Here is a 24644-nt window from a genome sequence, read left to right on the forward strand (position 1 = left end):
CATATATCAGTGTGGCCGACCGTACCCCCTATGGAAGACTAACATTTGAATACTTAGTTTACACTCATTAGTTTATTTTCCAGAAAGTTATTACATCCCCCTCTATGTTGAAACCATGGGGTCTCCTGGTTTTCAATTTGAAAATCCAGAATGCTTCACGTAGCATCAACTGGGCTGTTCTATCAACCCCCCTGGCAGGATTTCGAACACACTCAATCACCTGCCACAACAGTGATGATACATCACCCCCATGTACAGATATAAAGTGTTTCAAAAGGCCAGATCATTCATCATCATGGGAGATGTCATTGAGGTGTTCCCTTATTCTGGAGCGGACCTCCCTGGTTGTGCAACCAACGTATTGGCCATCACATAGTGAACACTCAACCAGATATACTACAAAGGTGGTCCTACAGTTGGTACAACTAGTTAAATCAAAGTCCCTGTTTGTGGTTTTTGACTGAAATTGAGAGGCAACTTTGCAGTGCTGACATGCTATACACTTGGAGTAATGGCATCTAAAATGCCCTTTAACATAAAGCCAGCTACTGCCGGTCTTAATCTTGTTCCTTACTAAATTACCTATGGTGCATGCACGTCTCGATACAAAGTTACATCCTTTTGATACGTATTCTTTCAGACTATCCTCGGCTGTCAATATAGGTAGATGTTTATTGACTATTTTACAGATGTTGTTAAACTGTAGGCTGTAAGTTGTGACTAGTGTTGGTCTTAGCACATCATAGCCTTTTTTATTGTTATTATTATTGGGTATGGAAGGGACATCTCTTATAGAGCAATAGAATGAAAGGTAAAATGAAGAAATACAAGGAACTATAGGGAGGGTTATATGGAGCAATAGAAGGAACCATATGGAGGGTTATATGGAGAAATACAAGGAACTATAGGGAGAGTTATATGGAGCAATAGAAGAAACTATAGGGAGAGTTATATGGAGCAATAGAAGAAACTATAGGGAGGGTTATATGGAGCAATAGAAGGAACTTTAGGGAGGGTTAAATGAAGCAATAGAAGGAACTATAGGGAGGGTTATATGGAGCAATTGAAGGAGTTATATAGAGGGTTATACAGAGCAATAGGAGGAGTTATAGAGATGGTTATGGGGAGCAATAGGAGGAGTTATAGGGAGGGTTACATGGAGCAATATGAGGAGTTATAGGGGTTATATGGATCAATAGAAGGAGTTATAGGGAGTTATATGGAGCAATAGGAGGAGTTATAGGGAGGGTTATATGGAGCAATAGGAGGAGTTATAGGGAGGGTTACATGGAGCAATAGGAGTAGTTATAGGGAGGGTTACATGGAGCAATAGGAGTAGTTATAGGGAGGGTTACATGGAGCAATAGGAGTAGTTATAGGGAGGGTTACATGGAGCAATAGGAGGAGTTATAGGGAGGGTTACATGGAGCAATAGGAGGAGTTATAGGGAGGGTTACATTGAGAAATAGGAGTTATAGGGAGACATATATTGGAGCAATAGGAGTAGTTATAGGGAGGGTTACATGTAGCAATAGGAGGAGATATAGGGAGGGTTACAGATAGAGCATGCAATGTTTAAAAAAAAAAATCTCAATATTGGGGGGCGGAGCCAGCAGCCAACAAGATGGAAGCATAAGTCTGGAGCTCCGCTGTGAGAATCTCTAAAACACCACTTTTGGGGGCAGCTAACCCTCTCTAAGTAAAGGATTGACCACCCCGATGTTGCCCTGGATCCCAGCAACTGAAACAAAGGCGGATCTGGTGTCGTGAGTGACATACTCTGAGACTCACAGAGGGGTAGAGGTGTCAGAGCAGAGCCCCGGGCGCCATCTTGCCGACAAACAGCGGCACCATACAACGCAACAATCACCTACAACGTGGCATTGGGATTGCTGGGACCTTATCTGCAGCACTCTGTAACAGTAAGGTACTGTTAAACCATTGCTGTTTCATAAAAGGCAGCAATTGATAGGCAGTAACACGTATGCTCCCCTGACCGTTTGGCCTCACACGCAGTCACATATTAATTGCAACGTAGAGATGACTTTGAAGGGACCGCTATTAACTACAGGCAGGAGTTAACTCTACACAGTCAACAGCTCCAAGCCTCTAGCCTGCTATTAGATATTAGGCAATAACAGAAAAGGGAACTCTCTCTTTTTTCCAAAACCACAAACCCTCTCCACAAAAACATCTTCCTGGTACACCCCTTTTAATACACTCTCTGAACCTTAAGTGGAGAGTTCTACTCAAACCCACACAAAATACGTTTTCCGGGTGTGGGCAGCGCAAACAAGGTACTCTAGGGAACGGTGACATCATTGCCTATAATCCCCAATAGGGACACCTTCACGCCAACTCCAATAACAATGGCGGCGAAAAAAACACCAAAATCTGACAAGCTGACAAAACAAGCAGTCTCCAAATCTCACACCATGCCTACCTATTTTGCAGCATGCGACCAATTGCCAACCAATTTCAAGCATGGCGATAAGGGTAAGACCCCAGCCAGTCCACAGGCTAAAGACCTTACGCATACACTCCCAGACAATTAAAATTCCCAGATCCCTTCTTCCATGCTGTCTCACTTCCTATCAAAGCAAGAGATCACAGATATCTTTAAAACCTCCCTGCGGGAGGAATTAGTCGAATTGAGACAGATATTCAGGGTATTGGATCTAGAGTAGATATGCTAGAGGCTGAAAATGAAGAAATAAGAGAGGATATTCAAAGAATTGAAGGCAAAACATAAAAATAACAAGAAACAATGGACTCTCTTTTGGATAAAATTGACGACCTGGAAAATAGAAGCAGGAGAAAGAAATTAAGGCTCAGAAGCATTCCAGAATCTATCCTTCCACACAACTTCCCAGAGTATCTTCAAGCTGTATTCTCTAACATAAAAGAATCGTTGTATCCTAATAACATTCTATGGGTGAGGGCCCACAGGGCCTTACGCCCAAGACCTCCTGATTCAGCCCTACCTAAGGACATTATCATCAGGTTTAAAAACTTTCTAGAAAAAGAAATGTTGCTGAATCAGTCGAGGCGACAACCTGTGAGATTTAGGGGTAACATTGTACAGTTTTTCAAGGACCTCTCATCCAGAACATTGCAACTAAGTTAGAAATTTGCTCCGCTCACAACTATCCTCCACAACAAGAGTGTCCCATATAGATGGGGCTTCCCTGTTCAGCTCCTGGTCATCCAGGATAATAAAAGATTAATCTGCACATCACCTAAGAACATGTCAGCATTTAGCAAGGAACGTGGCTTGGACTTGCCACAATTAGAAACCATATAATCTGAAACACCTCAAGTCCCACCCAAGAAATCGAATTCTCAGTCTACAAGGTGGCAAACTAGGACATCACGCAAGCATACTACAACACGCCGACCAGATAAAGACCATAAAAGATCACCACTTCCCAGGTCGTCTCACTCCTCCAGTTCTGAAGACGACTGATCCAGGACCTTCTTAGACCTTCATTTGGAGATACATTACCTGTCAATTCCAATCACGTCAGGTAATATAAGTGTTAAATCTTTTTTTTAAAAAGACACCTCAAGGACCCCCCAAATTATTTATCACTCATCTCGGTGGCCAAATTTTTTGGCTATCTGAGATGCAAATGTTTAAAGACATATAAAGAGATTCTTGTTTTTTCTCCCCCAACCCATTTTTTCTCTGATTTATGTCTTATTTTAGACTTAGAGATATGTTTGTATTTTTTACTGTTATTTTTTTTTTCTGTTTTATTATTGTATTCTGTTCATGCTAAAGCTGTTTACAACATTCACCTTCCTTCAAACAGTGTAGAAGAAGACATTAAGAGTTCCCATATACAAAATCAACACTTAGGCTACCCCCTCAACTGTACCTTACTACTTACCTAACATTTAATGTCCCCTAATACTTCTAAGCAACTCGACCCCTGGTTATATTGACTCAGAACGTTAAAGGCTTTAATTCCCCAAACAAACGCTCTAAAGCATTATCTAACATCGCAAAAAGACAAGCTGATATAGTGTACCTGCAGGAAACCCACTTTAGGAGAAACCACCAGCCAAAATACCTAGGATGCATTTATACCCAACACTATCATAGCTCAGGCACTAGCAAAAAATGCGGAGTTAGCATTCTTCTTAAAAAGACTTTGCCATTCACACTCATACAAACAATATCAGACACAGAAGGGAGAATCCTAGGTCTTGTAGGTCTTTTGTATGGTAAACCAATCACAATGATGCACCAAACAACAGATAAAAAACATTTCTTGCTAAATTGTTTAATCATATCCTAGATATATCGAAAGGGCCAATATTTGTCGGTTGTGATTTTAACCTCCCTCTTCAACCACACTTACACAGTACTAATCCCCAACTCAAACCTCACACCAAACCCCTTTCATACCTCTGGAAAAATTTGAAGCTGCACAAATTATATGACATCTGGCATCTTCTACACCCCAACGCAAAAGATTATACATTTTACTCTTACCCCAAAAAATCCCATAGCCGCATTGACAACCTATTCACAAATCAACTAGGCCTTTCACAAGTACGAAAATGCAACATCTCTCCCACCTTTTGGTAGGAACAATCAGCAGTTATATTGCACTTTAACTGCCCAGAACATTCATCAAACTTCTTCCATTGGAAACTTGATGACTCCCTATTAGGGTCTGTAGATATGGTCACTAAACTTAACAGTTCTTTAGAAGAATATTTCCGTATTAATACGCCATCGATCCATAATCAATTAACAGTTTGGGAAGTGCATAAATGCTTCTTTAGAGGAGAATTTATCAAATTGAAGGCCCAGATAAAACAAACTCAAAGGAAAACATATGACGAATTAACCACTAAGATTGCCAATACAGACTTCCAACTTAAACAATCCCCTTCAGACCCTCTCCTCTTAATCGAATTTCAAACATCAGAAAAGCCCTAGATGAACATCTACAAATAGAATACAGTGCCCTTCATGGTAAAACTAAAAGTCTATTCCACTATGAGATTAATATAGTAGGTAAATACCTTGCAAGGAGCTTGAAGAAAAAGAAACTTAAAGCACACATATACGATATGCCCTCCACTTAAACCTGCATTGCATAACACCTCCGATACTCTCCAAGCATTCCATGACTATTACACTGAACTATATAATATAGACATAACAAATGCACCCCTCGAGAAACAACATAAAATAGTCAAATTCATCCAAAATTGTCCTCTACCCACCCTTACAAGCAACCAACTAGCAGACTTGAACTCCCCTATCACCATACCAGAAGTAATACAGGCTATACAATCACTGAAACAAGGGAAAAGCCCTGGGCCCCGATGGCTTTACTGCAAAGTACTATTGCACATTGCAAGCCGCCACTATTGCCCCAAATCTTACGACAATATTTGATGAAATTGTCAAGGGAGCATGTTTCCCTCCCTTCATGCTGGAGGCCCACGTGGTTGTTCTGCCAAATCCCGGCAAACCACCGACAACTCCATCTTAACAAAGTTATCCCAGACTTGATCCACACTAATCCAGTTGGTTTCACCCCTCACCGTTAGGCGAGGGACAATACCACTAAGATCATAAACATTATTGAATATGCTTTCGACCGCATGAACTAGTCATTCCTTTCACAGATTCTAAAGAGATTTGGATTTGATGAAAATGTTATTCATAATATTTTCTCTAGATCATAAACATTATTGAATATGCTTTCGACCGCATGAACTAGTCATTCCTTTCACAGATTCTAAAGAGATTTGGATTTGATGAAAATGTTATTCATAATATTTTCTCTCTTTATAATTGGCCTACAGCCAGAGTAAAATTAAACGATTCCCTTTTCCACCCTTTCCATATTGGCAATGGAACCAGACAGGGATGCCCACTGTCCCTAACCCTGTTCATCTTAGCAATGGAAGTCCTTGAAGCATATATTAGAACCGAACCCACCATTACAGGAATCAATATAGGCCAAATAGAATACAAAACATCTCTTTATGCTGGTGACGTTATCCTCACCCTAACAAACTTAGAAACCTCTATTCCTTCCCTAATGTCCTTACTCAAGCTTTACAGTGATCTTTCCAATTTCCGAATCAATTATTCTAAATCAGAATTTTTGAATCTAGGACCACCACATGATGACATTTTAATTCTTTAATCACACCAATTTCGACATCAACTCGCGGCACTTAAATATTTAGGTATCCTCATTTCCCCGAACATCAACAAGTTAGTCGCTTTAAATTACGATCCTCTTAAATCTCAGATAATAACCACATTACAATCTTGGTCCAACAAGCCCATCTCTTGGATGGGCAGAATCAACGCACTTAAAATGACAATACTCCCTAAAATTTTATATATCCTTCAAACTCTACCCATCCATACTCCGGACGCTATCATTCATAAACTCCAGAAACTGATCAACGCATTTATATGGAAAAATAAACGTCCCAGAGTCGCTACACATACTCTTTACAGACCCAGACTTAAAGGGGGTTTGGGAGTACCAAGCAATCTACGCGGCTTTCCTAACTAGAATAGTGGACTGGTGCAAACATGCTAAACACAAGGAGTGGGTAGCCCTTGAACAACACCTCCTTAATTGTGATCAAATAGGGAGTTTGTGCTAGAATCCAGATATGCGTGAACATATTCACTCCAAGTCCAACCCCTCTATATCTGAAACGCTCAGAATATGGGACAAAGTCCTGAAAAACTATAAAACTATCTCTACCACTTACTCCCCCCTAACCCCTTCATCACATAACCCCAACCTCCGCATACGCCTAACAATATCAGATCCAAACACTCAAACTATATGGCAGGCTGTTCTCTGCTATTTGCTGATTCAAAATGGCAAACTCCTAACTAAAGAGGAAATAGCAAACATTCTGAATCCTACAACAAAAAGCTGGCTAATGTATCATTAAATCTTGCATTATCTTTCAACACACTCCAACAAATGTGACATATTTAGGACCCTCACACCATTTGAATCATTGTGCTACCTATTTCATCCCCACACAGGAATTCTTTCCATCTCATACAAATTACTTCTGTCTCATCAATATGAAAAACCCCCCTCAAATGTTGAAAAGTGGGAATAAAAAAAAAACCTCAGAAAATATGGCATAAAATATGACACACATGACACATGAGCTCCTCTTCTTCTTCTGTATCCATAATGGAAATGAACATCAAACTCTTGTGTATGTGGCTTTACACACCAGAAAAACTAGGCAGGATGATTGCTGGATACCCCACAGACTGCTGGAGGGGATGTAAACAGAGAGGCACCTTCACTCATATATATACAGCAATACTGGACAAATATTAAAAAAGAAATAGAACTAGTCATTGACACTTAACTGCCACACGAACCATGGGTGTTTCTGTTTAATTATTTTCCACCCGTGAAATGTGAACTGAAACTAAAACTATTAACCATAATGGTGAACACAGCTAAACGCTATATCCCCTACAAATGGACACAGCATACCTTACCACCAACACAATTCTGGAGAGATAGGGTCACCATGGCCATAAAACTAGAACAATACCATTATACAAGGGGCAAAAGAATAGACGAATACCTGTCAATACTTTTATGGGACAAGTATATTTACTCCCTTCAAACTTTATAATATAGTAGGAAACCTTGACCACATTATAATATCTTTATGTTGAAATTATTTTATTATAGTTTTCAAATGAGTCATTTAACATCACACAATAAACTAGTATTATTCAAATAACAAATTGTAAGTATAGATCACATTAAACGTCACATATCAATACATTCAGTAGGTAAGAAGTTTCTCACCCCATATAAATAGCTTCACTATTCTTACTGTTTCCCCTCTTGCAATAGTCCATGTTTATAGTCTGTATCACATCAAGATGTATTATACTAGCTTCAAAAAATCAAACATTTTACAGCATGTAAAGTACAATCATCTCATATCCTCAAATAAGTCTCCTTGGTCCCGGCTCACACCCCCTGTTAGAGCAAGTCTTAATAGAAAGAGTAACCTATACTCCCCATCTATTCCTATTTTCATGGTACATTATGAAGGGTTCCCATTGTATGAGAAAATGATCTCTTGTGTTCAACGCCTCGGCTGCCATGCTGGCCATATTATAGTGGTACGTTATTTTATTATAAATAACAGAAAAGTTTGGTGGTGCATTTTTCCAGTGTTGGGCCAGGCTTATTCTGACGACTGTACAAATGGTCATAGCTAGGCTAGCCTATGGTATCTTTTTGGGAGCTGTGGTATCTTAAAATGTAACAAGGCTTGTTCAGGAGTAAGGACTATTTGTGTTTGAAAAACTGAGCTTAAAAGAGCGGATGTTTGAGCCCACACTTCTCTGGCCTTGTGCACATGTGCATAAACGAGCCCCTCTCCCCACAACCTCTATATCACAACTGTTGGTCCTGGTGTTCCCCCTCTCCAAACCTAGTTGGGTGGAGGTACCACCTAGAATCCACCTTTATATAATTCTCTTTGAGAGTTACATTATTTGAAAATGAGAGACCACTGGTCAGATTATCAACCAGGTTTTAAGGGGCCAAGTAGCGTCTAAATCCTTTTCCCATTTTAACATGAGCTGAGACTTATTCACAGAAAATTTGCATTTGAGTAACCGATAGAGAATTTTTATCATACCTGTAGTGTATTCCTTAATTAAACATAAAGATTCAAAAGTGTTATTTGTAGGGAATTCAAAGTTACTTGAAATTTCCTGGACCCTTGATTTCAATTGCAGGTAATGATACCATATATTTTGATCAGTAGGGTCAAGATCTCTAAATTGTTTATCAGTTTATCGTCTATTATAACATTGGCTATTCTATAAAGGCCCTTATTAGCCCATTTCTGCTGAACTATCAGGCTGATAGAGGACTATGGTAATACTAGGGGTGTTGTTCTGGACTTGGTCTGAGTAAGTGTGTGTTTTGCATTTAGTTTATTCCACAGGTGTAGGGTGTGGGAGATCGCCAAAAATTTGCTCTGTAACGGGTATCTAAAGTTCCTTGGTGCCCATAGGAGACTTGACATCTGATCAATTTGCAGTACGTCAGCTTCAATACGTACCCATTGAGCCCCTTGTTTACCCTTAAACCAATGTATGGACTGGGCTAGTCTAGCCGTCTGGTAATATGATACTAGATCCGGCACCCCCACATCTCCTATGGTTGCACATTATTTTTTTATTTATTCTCGCTCTTTTACCCTGCCACACAAAGCGTAATATGTCACCCTGCAAGGCATTCAATTCTGAGATTGGGAACGACACAGGTAGGGATCGAAATAAATACAATAATTTTGGTAATAATGTCATTTTAGTTGACACAATTCTGCCATACAAAGAGATCTTAAGTTTTAACCAATTCACTATGAGGCCTCTGATGTGTTTGAATATATGGATATAGTTAGATTGGTATAGGGTATAAATGTCTGCAGGAAGGTTTATTCCTAGATATTTAAGTGTCTTGGAGGCCCATTTGAATGAAAGATTTAGCTCCAGAAGTTTTTTTGTATGTTGGCGTAATTTAAAGCTTAAGGCCTGACATTTATCTTGGTTTATCTTATATCCCGATAACTTGCTAAAGCAATGTATTGATGCATACAGTGGGGGGAGTGACAGAAGTGGCTTAGTTAATGAGAGAATAACGTCATCTGCGAAAAGAGATACTTTATATTCCTTTTGACCCACCTTCACTCCCGAGATATCCGAATCATCTCTGATTTTCACAGCTAATGGCTCAATACAAAGAGCGAACAGCAGCAGTGTTAGGAATTCCTTGTTCCACCCACCTATGTCAGAATCAGCTACCTGTTTCCCTTTAAATTAGGTCCACGCCCTGTTCCTAGTGCTTAGTATTTTGACTCATCTCTCAAGTAAAGTCACAGCTACCTAAGCTCCAGCTACTTAGCAATTGTTATATCTCTTCCTTTGTGGATTTCTTACAAGTATTCTACAGAGGTTCATCTTCTCTCATAAACTCCATTTATAACAGCTCCAAATAATAGTAGCATCGAACCTGGAACTACATATTACAACAACGCTACTCCACTTACCTCTTGAATTATCGCTGTTACTCTTTTATCTCTACAACTCTACAAACCATCAGATACTACTCAATTATTTGAGCCAAGTTGCCACTGCTGGGATTATCATTACCGGAGATACGGACATTCAGTTTTACCCGGTGTTTACTTTCCAGCGTTAGCGTGTGACGTCAGCTGTCAGTCAAGCCGCAGCACCGAAGCTCCGTCCCATCCAGAGCGCTCTCACAAGCTGACAGGATTTCTGCACACGCAGATTGGAACTACAGCGCACACGCTGACACCGAAAACCCCTCAACCATTACCTCACTGGCATTCAGGTAACTCGAATCTGCAAGGAGATAATTTAACTAGGATTGGACACTATAATAAAATATACTGACTTTATTCTTTTGGCTGTTCTTGGTGGTTTACTCACTTGCCTAACAATCATCATAAGATATAAAACATTGTATCTAGTCACTAATCCGCAAGTCACTATATAAATTACTGTTCCTTTGCCTTTGTTCTATTAATCCAAGTTACTAATAGTAACAATATCCGGATTACAACTATAAACCTAAGAGATAAACTCCACTCTCTACAATCAGCTACTAATCAGGAATATTAGTAGCAAAGTGGTTGTGGTACACACATTATATTCGGACTGCAGCTGAGATTTCTTTATTCAGCATTAAAGAGGAATACACACCTCACAAGCAGTGAAAGGGGACATCCCTGCTGTATACCGTTATTGATATGTATTTTTTTTTTTATAATGGAGTTAAAAATTCGGGTCAACTGGGGAATCATAATATCTTGTAGGGATTTGTAGTAGATCCCAGAGTAGCCATCTGGACCAGGTGTTTTGGAACTTTTAAGATTTTTTATGGATGCCCTAACCTCTTACTGAGTAATAGGAGAGTTCAGAGATTTGAGTTTGTCTTCAGAAACATTTAATAGGGAGCTTTGACCCAGAAAACTGTCTAGCTCCCTCAACCTGTTTTTGCCTCTGTTGGGGTCAGGAAGATTATATAGATCATTATAAAAGTCAGCAAACATATTAGCAATACATAGAGGATCATTAGTAAAATTACCATCCTGCCTCTGTGGTACTGTGGTATTTCTAGTCAATTCCTTGAGCTTATTTGCAAGCATTTTGTCCGACTTATTTCTGTAAATTTAATAGTGTATGTCTATAATTTTAATGGACCTAATTGCTTCTTTATCTAATAATTGATTTATTTCGTCATTCTTGGCTCTAAGCTGTTTATTTTATTTTTTTTGTTTGGGTTGGTAATCATTTGAGTTTTTAGTAATTTGGCCTTGTGTCGTAGCTGTGTCAGCTTAGCTTTATTTTGTTTACTCCTCTTATTCGATTCAGCAATTAAGAAACCACTTATATATGCTTTTAAAGCGCCCCAAGCATATAGGGGCTTAAAAGTACTACCTTCATTGATTGAGATGAACTCAGAGATCTGTTGATCGAGTTGTAAAAACACTTTATCCTGTAGCATACCAGTATTTAATGACCAGGATTTTACACTATTTGGGTTCAAAACTCCAGCCAGCGTGATTTACACCATAGAATGGTCTGACCACGGCAGTTTAATATTGAGGCTTTCATCAGGAGTCTTATTAAGATTTGGCTTGTGAAGAAATAGTCTATTTTAGAGTGTGAGTTATGCATGGGCGAGAATCATGTATAGTCTCTCATATTGTCATTTAATGTTCTCCAGCTATCAATGAGGTTGTGATCTGCTATAAAATCTTTTAAGAGGATCGGCATTTAGTCTGAGTCGTCCCTTGGTACGGTCTAGTTTATGGTCTAATGTGAGGTTAAAGTCCCCCCCCCCATGATAATTTTATATTTCCTCCAGAGAGTTAAAAGTTTACTCACTTTTGTCAGGAAAGTCGCTTGGTGTTCATTTGGAGTGTATACATTGGCTATTATGACTGGAGTATTCTGAATTAGACCTCTAAGCAAGAGATATCTCCCATCTTTATCTATAACTACTTCTTCCTCTTTGAAGTTTAAGGATGAATGATGAAGTTTTTTTTATTACATACTGCATGGTACTGATCTGGGTACATCTTATCCCAATAATTTGGTGTATATGCCTTAGTGAAGTGTGTTTCCTGTATCAGAACTATCTGTGCCTTTCGGGCCTTGTAAGTGGAAATTGCCTTTTTCCTTTAAGTATCGAAGTTTAGTCCCATAGCATTATGAGATATTATTTTAATAGACATCTCAGGACATAGTGGGCATTATCAACACAGTGGTCTCTTCCAATAGTAAAGTCATGTGGGGCCCAGTGCAACCTCGGAGAAAGCTTTGTGGTGGAGCGCCAATACCTACCAAATACAGAAGACAAATGAATAGTAGATCGCATCCAATAGACAACATATTCTGCAACAAGGGTGAAACAGTTATTGCAGACTCAAAACAGGAAGCATTATCCTGCAAACAACAATTACATGTTAACACTTAACAACTTTAATAATAAATACAACTGGTTTAAATGCTTAAAGACAATGAGAAACACTAGACTTCTCATAATAGTTTTAGGATATCTATACTGAGTAATTCAATAAGAGATTTAGGAAAGCAGGTCTGATGGGGTCTATAATGAAATATGTATCTACTCCTGTTCCCTTGATAGTTAGTATATGGCATAATGGAAATAAGAACGGGAAGGGAGGTGAGTGGTAGTAGGAAAAGAAAAAGGGGGAAGGAGGGAGAGGGTGGGGAATATGGAAGAGGGGAGGTTAAGGATTATGGGGGAGGGGGAAAAGGGGAAGGATGGGAGGGGTTTACCTCCTGAGAAGAGCGATAACGCCTATAAATATATTAGAACATTTAGGTATATGTTATACCCATAACACTTTTGAACTCTTCCAAAATCAGGTTAAATACCAGGTCAACCAATGAAGGTTGGGACCCAGAGAAAGATCTCTTTACCAATTAGGTTAGAAGCAAGAAAATACCCAATACTTAGTCCTCAGTCATCAAGTTGGTGGGAATTCCTCTTCACTGAGTGGATCAGAGTCCATACTGATGCTAGGATTTGCTTTGGGATTTCTTAGATTTTCTAGCTTTTCCCACTGGTGTCCATTCACGATGAAAGGTTTTCTTTTGAGGATTTGGGATCGTTGGGGTGGAGGGAAGCTCAACATGGATCTGTAACTGCTGTAGAATAACCAAGCCCTCTGCTAATGTGGAGTAAAGCTCTGTGCACTCTGTCCATGAGGAACATCTCAGTTTCAATCTCTGGAACAAGTTGTTTGAAAAGCTTGGTCATGGTTTCTTGCAGATTTTTATAAGATTCTGGCAGATTCCAAATGCAGAGTTTAGATCTGCGAGATCTATTTTCCAGATCTTCAGTTTGTTCTTCTAGCTTGGCGATGTAGTCAGCATGTGCTGATAAGGAGTTGTGGATCAGCGGAATTTCCTCTGCTATGTTATCTGTTTTCTCTTCAAGTTCCGCAGTGCGGCTGCCAATATCTTCAATGTCTTGTCTTAAATCTGATAAAGCAGTTTTTAGCTCTTCCTGAAATAAAGATTTTATCTGTGACAAGAGTTCTTTATTTTGAGAGTCCATTATACTTGGTGCATTGATATCAGAGGTATTTGCATTCATATTGTCACTAGTACTAGGGGTGTCCTTTTCCAGTTGTTTCTGCTTTTGTTGAGATTTATTGAGGCATTCTTTAACTGTTTGCAATGTGGTCAGTCTTAGGATGCTGAACCCAGAGGAAATATTGTAATTTTTGTTAGGTTTTAATTCTATTTACACGGAGCTCACAGTAAGCACGCCCTGCTCCTCTCACTGTTAGCCACGCCCTCCACATTATAATATCTTTAAACGGAACATTACCCATGTACACTATTTTTCGTATTTTTGTTTATTACCTATCTGAAGGACTTCTTCACATATCACTCTCAATTAAGTACCAAATTTGTATTACTACACTGTTTTAGACATTGAACATTGCTTGCTACATTTCACAATATGTCTTATTGTTATTACAGTTTATGTTTATTACTTACAACGAATTGTGAGTACACATGCATCTTTATCTATTCAATGGACATTGGACTATTACAACAGATTCCTGTGTTGGAAAGTCATGATAATACTATATATATGTCCATATCCAATGAATAATTTGTAATTCTCAAATGTATGTTTACTTTATTGCAAATAAAGATTTTTTTTATTTAAAAATAAAAATTCTCAATATTACTTCCACTATCAAACTCTGCAGTCATTTATATACACGGTTCTGAGACATCAGCTCCTACTGAGCATGTGCACAGAATCCAATATATATATATATGAGTATGTGATTGGATGAACTCTTTAAGAAATATCTAGGACACTAGTGAAAGGTAGAATTCTATTGCAGGTAAAAAACAATAACTTTTGTATTATTGTTTGTACATGAATCTTGATATTCTTTGTGTTCTGTACAGGAAAAACACAATCCTAACACAGAGTTCAACATGAGAAATCTTTTGTTATCGGTTCACAGTCTACTTCTTGGAGCTACAGATACTACTGCTACTACGCTGAAGCACGCACTCCTAATATTATTGACATATCCTGAGATACAAGGTAGGTCAAAGCTTACAAGAGTGATATACATGAACAGATATTAGTAAAGTCATATAACAGACACATTAAACTCATTGGCCCACATTTATTATAGTCCAGAGCCTTGTCTACCCAGCATTACATTCTTGTGCAGCCACGCCCTCTGCTCAAATGCAACCAATTACACAATCAGGATCATTTAAGTAGCATTTAAGGCTTGCTTGGATACCAAAGCTGCGTCCACAGCTTCATAAATGTAGCCTATTGTGTAAGTCAGTTAACCTAGACTTAGAATATACTCATTTTTGATTAACTTTAAATTTAAACATTTTTGTCATATAAAAATAATTGTTAAGAAAACATGTTGTCCTTATTTATGACAGAAACATTTACAAGAGTTCAATGTTCTTTTTAAAAAGGAGATTATTACAACCTGTAAGCCAGTGTTTCTTATCCATGGTCCTTAATTACCCTCAACAGGACAGGTTTTCATTATAGCTAATCTAGAGCACAGGTGAAATAATCAACTGATCAGTAACCATGACTACTAAACTGCTCTCACCCATCAGCTGAATATTTCACCACTGCTCTAGTTCAGCTATAATGAAAATCTGAGCTGTTAGGTTTACTTGAGGACCGCGGTTGAGAAACACTGCTGTAAGCAATTACACAAGTCATCAGCAACAGTGTATCAATTCATTACGATGATCTAATTTCAGCGCTGCGGAATCTGTTGGCGCTCTACAAATACCTGATAATAATAATAATAATAATAATTGGCTGCGTATTTATGTTCATAAAATGTCTTTTATTCCTTATAAATATACTCATGATTAACCATCCCCGTGTTCTAAAAATGATGGCACTAGCATATTAGATATCCTAACCTATTCAACCACAAATGTTGTGCAGGACTAGAATAATTATTTTAGGGTTTGCCAAAAATAACAAATAGATTATTAAAAAAAAAAAAAATCATCATTGCAGCAATGGTCTTTGCGCCTGAAAAGTCTTAACTAAAAGACTTAGGGTCTGGTGATCAATAGCATGAGACTATCTAAGTAGTGTCTTCAGTACTGTAAGAATTTTATAAAATCATACTTTAGCTTGAGAGCTGTCTATCTTTCTATGCAGGGTTCTAAATATAAATGAGAGACATCTACATTAATATATAATGCTAAAAACGTCCTTAAAACATGCTATTTCTTTAAGTGCCAGTGAGTTTTGAGTCATAGGCCGACAGACCTCGCTGAATACGGCGAGCAATACACTCGCCGTATTCAGCATTGCACCAGCAGCTCACAAGAGCTGCTGGTGCAACGCCGCCCCCTGCAGACTCGCGGCCAATGGGCTGCCAGCAGGGGGGTATCAATCAACCCGATCATACTCGATCGGGTTGATTTCTGGCAATGTCTGTCCGCCTGTTCAGAGCAGGCGGACAGGTTATGGAGCAGCGGTCATAGTTATCATATTATGGAACTAGGGTCATAGTTATCATATTGCACATTGTTAAAGGAACACTCAAGTCAAAATAAAACTTTCATGATTCAGATAGACCATGCAATTTAAAACAGCTTTGCAATTTACTTCCATTAACAAAATGCTCACAATCGTTTTATATTTACACTTTTTGGGTCACCAGCTCCTACTGAGCATGTGCAATAATTCACAGAATAAGCGTATATGCATTTGTGATTGGCTGATGGGAAGTAAAAATAGACATAACTTTAAAATGTGTAAGAAAAAAATCTACCACTCATTTGATTGCATTGTCTTTATATCATTCATTTGTTGATTATGCTAATCGACTGTATTTACTGGTCCTTTAATTTATATTATTTATTAATATTCTACTTGACAGCCAAACTTCATAAGGAAATTGATCAGGTGATTGGAAGAAATAGATTTCCACTGCTGTCTGACCGGAGCCAGATGCCTTATACAGAAGCTGTGATCAATGAAGTCCAGAGATTTGCTGATATTTCTCCACTGAATGCCGCACGTGCAGTGACAAAAGACACCCAGTTTCGAGGATATACAATTCCCAAGGTAAAATTATGTTAAACATATACCAGGGTTTGCAGAGAGCTATCAGTGCTATTAGTTCTCGCATAATTCCACATAAACCAATTTTTTTACTTAGATTCTATCATTATTTGGACATTCAAACTTGTTTTTATTTTGAGCTCTTCCAAATCTCACTATGGATAAATTAAAGGCCCAATATAATCACATATTTACATGTTTTAATCAGTTAGAGCATGTCATTTTCCAAATATCGATACTGCTCTACTGTGTATCTAACGCCCACAAAAGGGTTTAACGTACACTTGAACCCGCAGTGCAATGCTGGTGCCGAGCGGAACCCAACGCTGATCCAATCAGCAGCGTTAGTGGCACATCTTACTCATGCAATACCATTATGATTATTCTACAGTGCGTTTGTATAATGTTGGCATTGAACCCTTTGCTTAATTTGTCAAATAATCTAGACACAAATACAAGGTGAACAAACCCTGCTACATTAAATGCAATAGGCTATAGAGGACATATCAGCGGGAGACTGGATGATTACACACTAAAGTTCAATGCGGGGAAAATATTTTTAAAATTATATAAGCTCAATATAGTAAATAACAAACAGGGTAACTGGAGCAAGGGCTACTGTAATGCTGTAGTAGACTGGTAATATATGCACAGCCCAGTGAATTGAAAGCAGGGAAGCAAATTGTTTTGCTGTACTTAATTTCATTGAAGCATAAATGATCATAACCTTTTTCGAAAAAGTAAAGACAAAGCAGTTACTGAAATTTTGAAGCCCACTAGATGGGGGTAAAAGCACTCCGACATACCAGAGCTGTGATCCCTCCAACTCTCCCAGAATCTCTCATTCAAAAATGACTAAAGAATGGTTCAAACCAGGTATACCCTTTTTAACCATCTACCAAATTTAAAACTATATAGTCACTACGAAGCTAGAAAAATGGGAAACAATCCCTATGGTGGAAGGAGCAATCTGCAATGTCTACTCTTGCTGAGCAGCCTACCCTTAGAGGACAACTCCTATAATATACCATGAAGTGAAAACTTGAAAGCTTTCATAGGCGATCTTTTAAGCTGAAAGACCTTATGCATAGTCTGTTATGTCCTGCACAGATGCCAGATTTTCGGGCCAGTAGTCTTCTTATTCAAGCATCAGGTTGTAAGAAATCACTTGTTTATGTGACAATTCTTTACTTATCTTTAGTACTTTAGAAGTAGAACTGTGGTAATATGTTAATGTAACAAACTGGGAAATATGCTTGCTAGTAAGGAAGCATATAATCCTAATCTGTATTTATATTGCCTCAATAAGATTCCAATATCAGAGAGTAATGAATACAGGAATGCTTCAGAGGCAGAACAAAGGATATATATTTCTCAAGACAGGAGCAGTAACTAGTTAAGGAAAATACCCTGATTAGTACTCATAGCATGTTTAATATGGCACACTGCAGGTGAGGAGTTAATATAACCATTTAGTAATGGTAATGCTAGTAGCTTGCTGGCAGATTTATACAGTGTAACACATAGAGGAATGTCAATATTATGGCAAGCTTAAATGTGGAAGTAGTGAGAGTAGCAGACTTAGAACACTACAAGTAAAAGCTTATACGGAACCTGATAACCTCATGTGTCGCTATACTTGTTGCAAGCTGAAGGCACTGTGAGTGCTTGAGATCCGGAAGGCTGTGTCAGAGCAGCTGGAAGTCTGTGCACGCTGTGAAGTTGGAACACTGCCAGGCCTGAGCAGCGTGTGACAAGTGAATGGCTTGCAGTGACGTCAGAGGAAGCCGGGTAGGAAGACAACAAGCAGCGCTTTTGCCAAGGTGTGCAAGTGAAGTAGTTTAAATGCAGCTGAGTACTTTCTTTCACCAGGATACAAGCTGGAGATGTGAGTTAATCACTTCAATAAACCAGCAAAGAGTAATTAGACAGTGCAGGCTTTATAGGCAGGAGGAGACAATGTTAAGGTGGTATAGGCTTGATATGGCAAAGTATATATTAAGGTGGAATGTGTGAGATAGGACCATGACATACTCCCCCCCCAAGGAAACATCAAAGAGGTTTCAGGGAGAAGGACGATCCGGATGCCTCCAATGAAACAAAGAGACCAACCTATCTGCAGAGAGATTTGAAGCGGGTTCCCAAGAGTCCTCCGAAGAGTCGTACCCGGACCAATGAACCAGATACTGCAGTTCACCATGCCAACATCTAGAGTCCAGAATGGCCTGGACCTCGTACTCAGGATCCGGGGTAGGAGAACCCAGGGAAGTGGCTGATAGAGGGGTAGAAGAGTAGCAAGGTTTGATGAGGGACACATGAAATGTCGGGTGAATGCGGTAAGTGGGAGGAAGCTGTAGAGTCACCGTAACCGGGTTTGGAAGAGCAATGATAGAAAAAGGACCAACAAAAAGTTTGTTAAACTTCTTGCAAGGAGTTGGAATCCTCAGATTCTTTGCCAATAACCAGACTTTTTGTCCTACAGCGTAGGTAGGATGAGGGTGATGGCGTAGGTCATAGAACCTCTTTTGGGTGGCCTGTGCTTGCTTGATGTTATCCTGTATGGTGACGTAAGTCTGCTTGATGGAATTGACGAGATCATTCACCTGAGGACAAGGTGAGTGTGTCATAGGCAATGGATGAAATCGGGGATGGTAGCCTGAATTGATATAAAAGGGAGAAAACCCCGTAGAAGTATTGGTGGTATTATTATATGCAAACTCAGCATGTGGGAGGTACGTGGCCCAAGATCCTTGTTTGTTGGAACAGTAGCAACGTAAAAATTGCTCCAGCCACTGGTTGGTTCTCTCACACTGTCCATTGGTCTGTGGGTGGTACGATGTGGTCAAACACTGATGTATGTCTAGTGAGGTACAAAGATGTCTCCAAAATTTTGAGGTGAATTGTGAGCCTCTGTCGCTGAGTACTGTAGTGGGTAATCCATGTAAACGAATAATCTCTCTAAGAAATAACTGAGCTGATTGTTGTGCAGTGGGTAGAGTTTCGGTTGGAATGAAATGTGCCATCTTTGACATGAGATCCACAACAACAAAAATGACGGTGTAACCTTCAGATTTAGGCAAATCAACTACAAAGTCCATGGAGACAGAAGTCCACGGAAATTCGGGAATAGGGAGGTTCTGTAGTAAACCCAGAGGTGGTTGGTGTGAGGGCTTACAGGTTTGACAGGTAACGCAGAGTTTGATGTATTCTTTAACAGTGGTTCTCATAGAAGGCCACCAAAAATACCTCTGTAGAAGGTCAAGTGTCTTGTGTATTCCCATATGACCTGCTAATAATGAATCATGGGCAATGGACACTGCCTGATCTCGCAGCAAGGGTGGAACATATAGCCTTGAATCCTTGTAGAGGATTCCAGCATTATCAGGGGTAAGCGTGTAAGCGGTCTTAGTAATGTCTTGTTGTTGATGTGTTTTTAGATCTGTGAGATCATTTGATAGAAGACCTACAAAAGAAGATTTTGGAATGATGGTGGATGGAAATTGAGTAGACTCAGGCTTTTTATCCCTTCTAGATAAAGCATCTGCCTTTCCATTCCGTATGCCAGGATGGTAGGCGATGTGGAAGGAGAAACAAGAGAAGTAGAGGCTCCAGCGGAGCTGTCGTGCAGAAAGGGTTCTGTTTGTCTGGAGATACTGTAGATTCTTATGATCAGTAAATATCACTATAGGTTGCTCCGTACCCTCCAATAAATGCCTCCATTGGTCAAAGGATGACTTAATAGCCAACAACTCCTTTTCACCAACTGGATAATTCAGCTCAGCTGGTGTCAGGAGCCTAGAGAAATAAGACACAGGATGTAATGAGTCCTTAGGAGTGGATCTCTGGGATAACACGGAGCCAATGGCATATTCTGATGCGTCAACCTCTAATACGAATTGACACTTTGTGTTTGGTAGATGGAGTATCGGAGAGGTGGTAAAGAGATGCTTCAATTGGTCAAAGGCGGTTTGGGCCTCAGGTGTCCAACAAAATGGAGTCTTTCCCTTAGTCAGATTTGTCAGGGGTTTTGTGATGGCAGCAAAGTTTTGAATAAAGCGTCTATAAAAATTTGCGAAGCCCAAGAACCTTTGAACTTCTTTCACAGAAGAGGGTATAGGCCATGATGATATGGCTGAAATTTTGTTATCCTCCATCTTTATCTGACCCTTACTGATGTGATAACCCAAGAAAGACACCTCTGTGACGTGAAACAAACATTTTTCTTATTTAACATAGAGTCTATGTGTTTGTAGTCTAGACAACACAAGCCTGACATGTTGTATATGTTCTGTCAAAGAGGGTGAGTAAATAAGAATGTCGTCTAAGTAGACAACCAAAAATGTGTCAAGGACATCTCTTAAAATATCGTTAATGAAGTTCTGGAATGTCGCCGGGGCATTGCACAGACCGAATGGCATAACCGTATACTCATAGAGACCATACCTAGTCCTAAATGCGGTCAGCCACTCGTCCCCGGATTTTATTCTGACAAGGTTATAGGCACCCCTCAGATCTAGTTTAGTGAACACTGTGGTGCCACGTAACCTCTCAATCAGTTCTGGGATGAGAGGTAGTGGGTATCTGTTTTTTATTGTTATTTTGTTCAGCTCGCGATAATCTATTATCGGGCGTAAAGACCCATCCTTGTTCTTTACAAAAAACATAGCTGCTGCAGCAGGTGAGGTGGAGGGACGGATGAACCCTTTTTTTAAATTCTCAGTAATATAAGTTTTAAGGTGTTGTAACTCAGGTCTTGAGAGGGGATAAATATGACCATGAGGTATGGTTGCACCAGGCAGCAGATCTATGGGGCAATCGTCGGCCCTATGGGGAGGCAATACCTCTGCCTCTTTTTTATCGAAAACGTTTGAAAAATCAGAATATTCAACTGGTATGACAGGAGTGGATGTGATCAAAATATGCTTCCTAGGGAAGCAAGTGTTAGAACAGTAAGAGGAGGGGAAGGAGAGAGAAAGAGTGGACCAATGCAGAGTGGGTTGGTGTAAACAAAGCCAAGAGATTCCCAGTACAATAGGGTAAATAGGAGAGGATATGATATCGAAAGTAATTGTTTCAGTGTGACCAGAGGGAGTTGTGACTAACAGAGGGACAGTTTGATGTGACACCGGACCAGAAGCTAAATGTGACCCGTCAATGACTTTGAGAGACAGTGGAATGCTTTTTAACTGAAAAGGAATTTTATTAGAATGAACCAAACGAACATCAATGAAATTGGTACAAGCGCCTGTATCAACGATGGCGTTACTGCTGATCCTGTGCTGATCCCACTGTAATTGTAAAGGTAAGGTAAAGTAAGTTGATGTAGCTGACTTTGTGTGAAGACAGTTACTATTTGATTTTGTCTTACCTCGCTTTTGCTTCAGAAGCAGGGGACAATCCTTAACCACATGCTGCGTACCAGCACAATACATACACAGATTGAGATTACGGCGTCTGGTCTTTTCTTGCATAGTGAGAGGTCCTCTCAGAAAACTAATGTCCATAGGCTGGTCAGGGGGAGCAGTAGCAGTAGGCGGAGTCAGGAGCAAGCGGCGTGTAGGGTGGCTAGAACTACCTTTTTCCTGCCTTCGCTCTCGGAGCCTGTGATCTATAGTAGTTGTTAAAGTATAGAAATCCTCTAGGCGATCTGGTATGCCAGTTCTGGAGAGTTCTTCCTTTACTTCCTCTGACAACCCCATTCGATACTGATTCTTGAGAGAGACCTCATTCCAGAGCGAATCTCTGGCCCAAATCTTGAAACGAGTAATATACTCCTCTACTGGAGCTTTTAACTGTTTGAGTCCTCTGAGTTTAGTCTCAGCAGTAATCTGACGATAAGGATCATCATAAAGGTTAGATAAAGCCTTTAAGAAGGCATCAAAAGAATTCAGAATTGGGTCCTGGGACTCATAAAATGAGTCAGCCCAGGCCCGAGGTTCCCCTCGCAGGTATGAGAGAACAGTTAATACTTTGGATCTGTCTGTAGGATAAGTTCTCGGTTTTAAATCGAATAACAACAGGCAGGCGTTTCTGAACTGGCGAAAAGTGGATATATCACCAGTAAATTTCTCAGGGTAGGAAACCTGGGGCTCAGCCTGGTGGTTATTTCCAGCATTCCTATTGGCCAACACTTCTCTAAGACAGGCTTTGAGACTTTGGTTTTCCACCTGTATATCTCTAAATGCCTGAGTTAAGTTGTCCAGGCGCTGGTTTAAATTATGTAGCTAGGGGGCTTTTTTTTTAGGGCTGGTTTATTATGTAAGAAATCACTTGTTTATGTGACAATTCTTTACTTATCTTTAGTACTTTAGAGGTAGAACTGTGGTAATATGTTAATGTAACAAACTGGGAAATATACTTGCTAGTAAGGAAGCATATAATCCTAATCTGTATTTATATTGCCTCAATAAGATTCCAATATCAGAGAGTAATGAATACAGGAATGCTTTAGAGGCAGAACAAAGGATATATATTTCTCAAGACAGGAGCAGTAACTAGTTAAGGAAAATACCCTGATTAGTACTCATAGCATGTTTAATATGGCACACTGCAGGTGAGGAGTTAATATAACCATTTAGTAATGGTAATGCTAGTAGCTTGCTGGCAGATTTATACAGTGTAACACATAGAGGAATGTCAATATTATGGCAAGCTTAAATGTGGAAGTAGTGAGAGTAGCAGACTTAGAACACTACAAGTAAAAGCTTATACGGAACCTGATAACCTCATGTGTCGCTATACTTGTTGCAAGCTGAAGGCACTGTGAGTGCTTGAGATCCGGAAGGCTGTGTCAGAGCAGCTGGAAGTCTGTGCACGCTGTGAAGTTGGAACGCTGCCAGGCCTGAGCAGCGTGTGACCAGTGAATGGCTTGCAGTGACGTCAGAGGAAGCCGGGTAGGAAGACAACAAGCAGCGCTTTTGCCAAGGTGTGCAAGTGAAGTAGTTTAAATGCAGCTGAGTACTTTCTTTCACCAGGATACAAGCTGGAGATGTGAGTTAATCACTTCAATAAACCAGCAAAGAGTAATTAGACAGTGCAGGCTTTATAGGCAGGAGGAGACAATGTTAAGGTGGTATAGACTTGATATGGCAAAGTATATATTAAGGTGGAATGTGTGAGATAGGACCATGACACAGGTAGACATTCAGTGTGATGGACCAGAATGGTATAAGTGACTGCAGGCCAAAAGTAAAAATAAACAAAATAAGAATCCAAAAAATTAACTCAATTCAAGGTCAGTCAGAGGATCTAATCCAGTTGGTCAGCCAACAAGAAGAAATGTAGGCAAAGGTCAAAAGTCCTTAAAAAAATAGAAGCAGAAAATACACAGGAAAAACACCCAGAGGCATTCTCTATACAAGGGTTCAAGTATTTATAGACTGATGAGATTGGCAATTACCAATACCTGAACAGAAGGTGGGGCCAAAGAGTAGGAAAAAGAAAAGTAAACTTGAAAAGAAAACAGTCAGCAAGAAAAACTCCCCCAGTGGTGATCTGACAGCATAGAGAGCCAGGAACAAAGGAGTAATTGAATCAAGCCAGGCTCAGCTCCTGAAAGTGTGTCCATGCAGCTAATATGCATTCTTATATCCTGATCAATTGATAGAAAGATAACATTGTCCATCTGTAAGTGTAACTTGAATGGCTGCATCTTTCAAAGTCTTGTTGTCTTGTAACAACCTTTCAAAGCTTGTTGCTGGGAAGCTTATGGTCTCTAAAAGTAGATGGTTAATTCTTCCTTTTAAGAGTAAAATTTGTTTGGCTCAGACCAAAAGTCCAAGACGAAGTTTAGATCTTCAGGACATTTTCATTAATTTCAGCAGTCCAAACATCAGAAAACTGCTACTTCCTCACAACGATCATGTTCTCCAAAACCTCTTAGAAGCACAACTCTTGCTGGTTTTCGAACATGTAAACCAAGAA

General features: G+C 39.5%; 1 protein-coding gene across 1 annotated transcript in view; it reads left to right on the top strand.

Annotated features, from left to right (window-relative positions):
- The window catches only part of LOC128666872 (cytochrome P450 2F2), a 78268-nt gene that overhangs the window by 52334 nt on the left and 1290 nt on the right, over positions 1 to 24644 (top strand). Inside the window, exons 7-8 of the mRNA XM_053721676.1 lie at positions 14555 to 14696; positions 16537 to 16724. Coding sequence (XP_053577651.1) covers positions 14555 to 14696; positions 16537 to 16724 — 330 coding nt within the window. The remainder of the gene's footprint in view (positions 1 to 14554; positions 14697 to 16536; positions 16725 to 24644) is intronic.

Source organism: Bombina bombina, chromosome 7, assembly GCF_027579735.1.
Source record: "Bombina bombina isolate aBomBom1 chromosome 7, aBomBom1.pri, whole genome shotgun sequence".
In the NCBI taxonomy this organism is placed as follows: domain Eukaryota; kingdom Metazoa; phylum Chordata; class Amphibia; order Anura; family Bombinatoridae; genus Bombina; species Bombina bombina.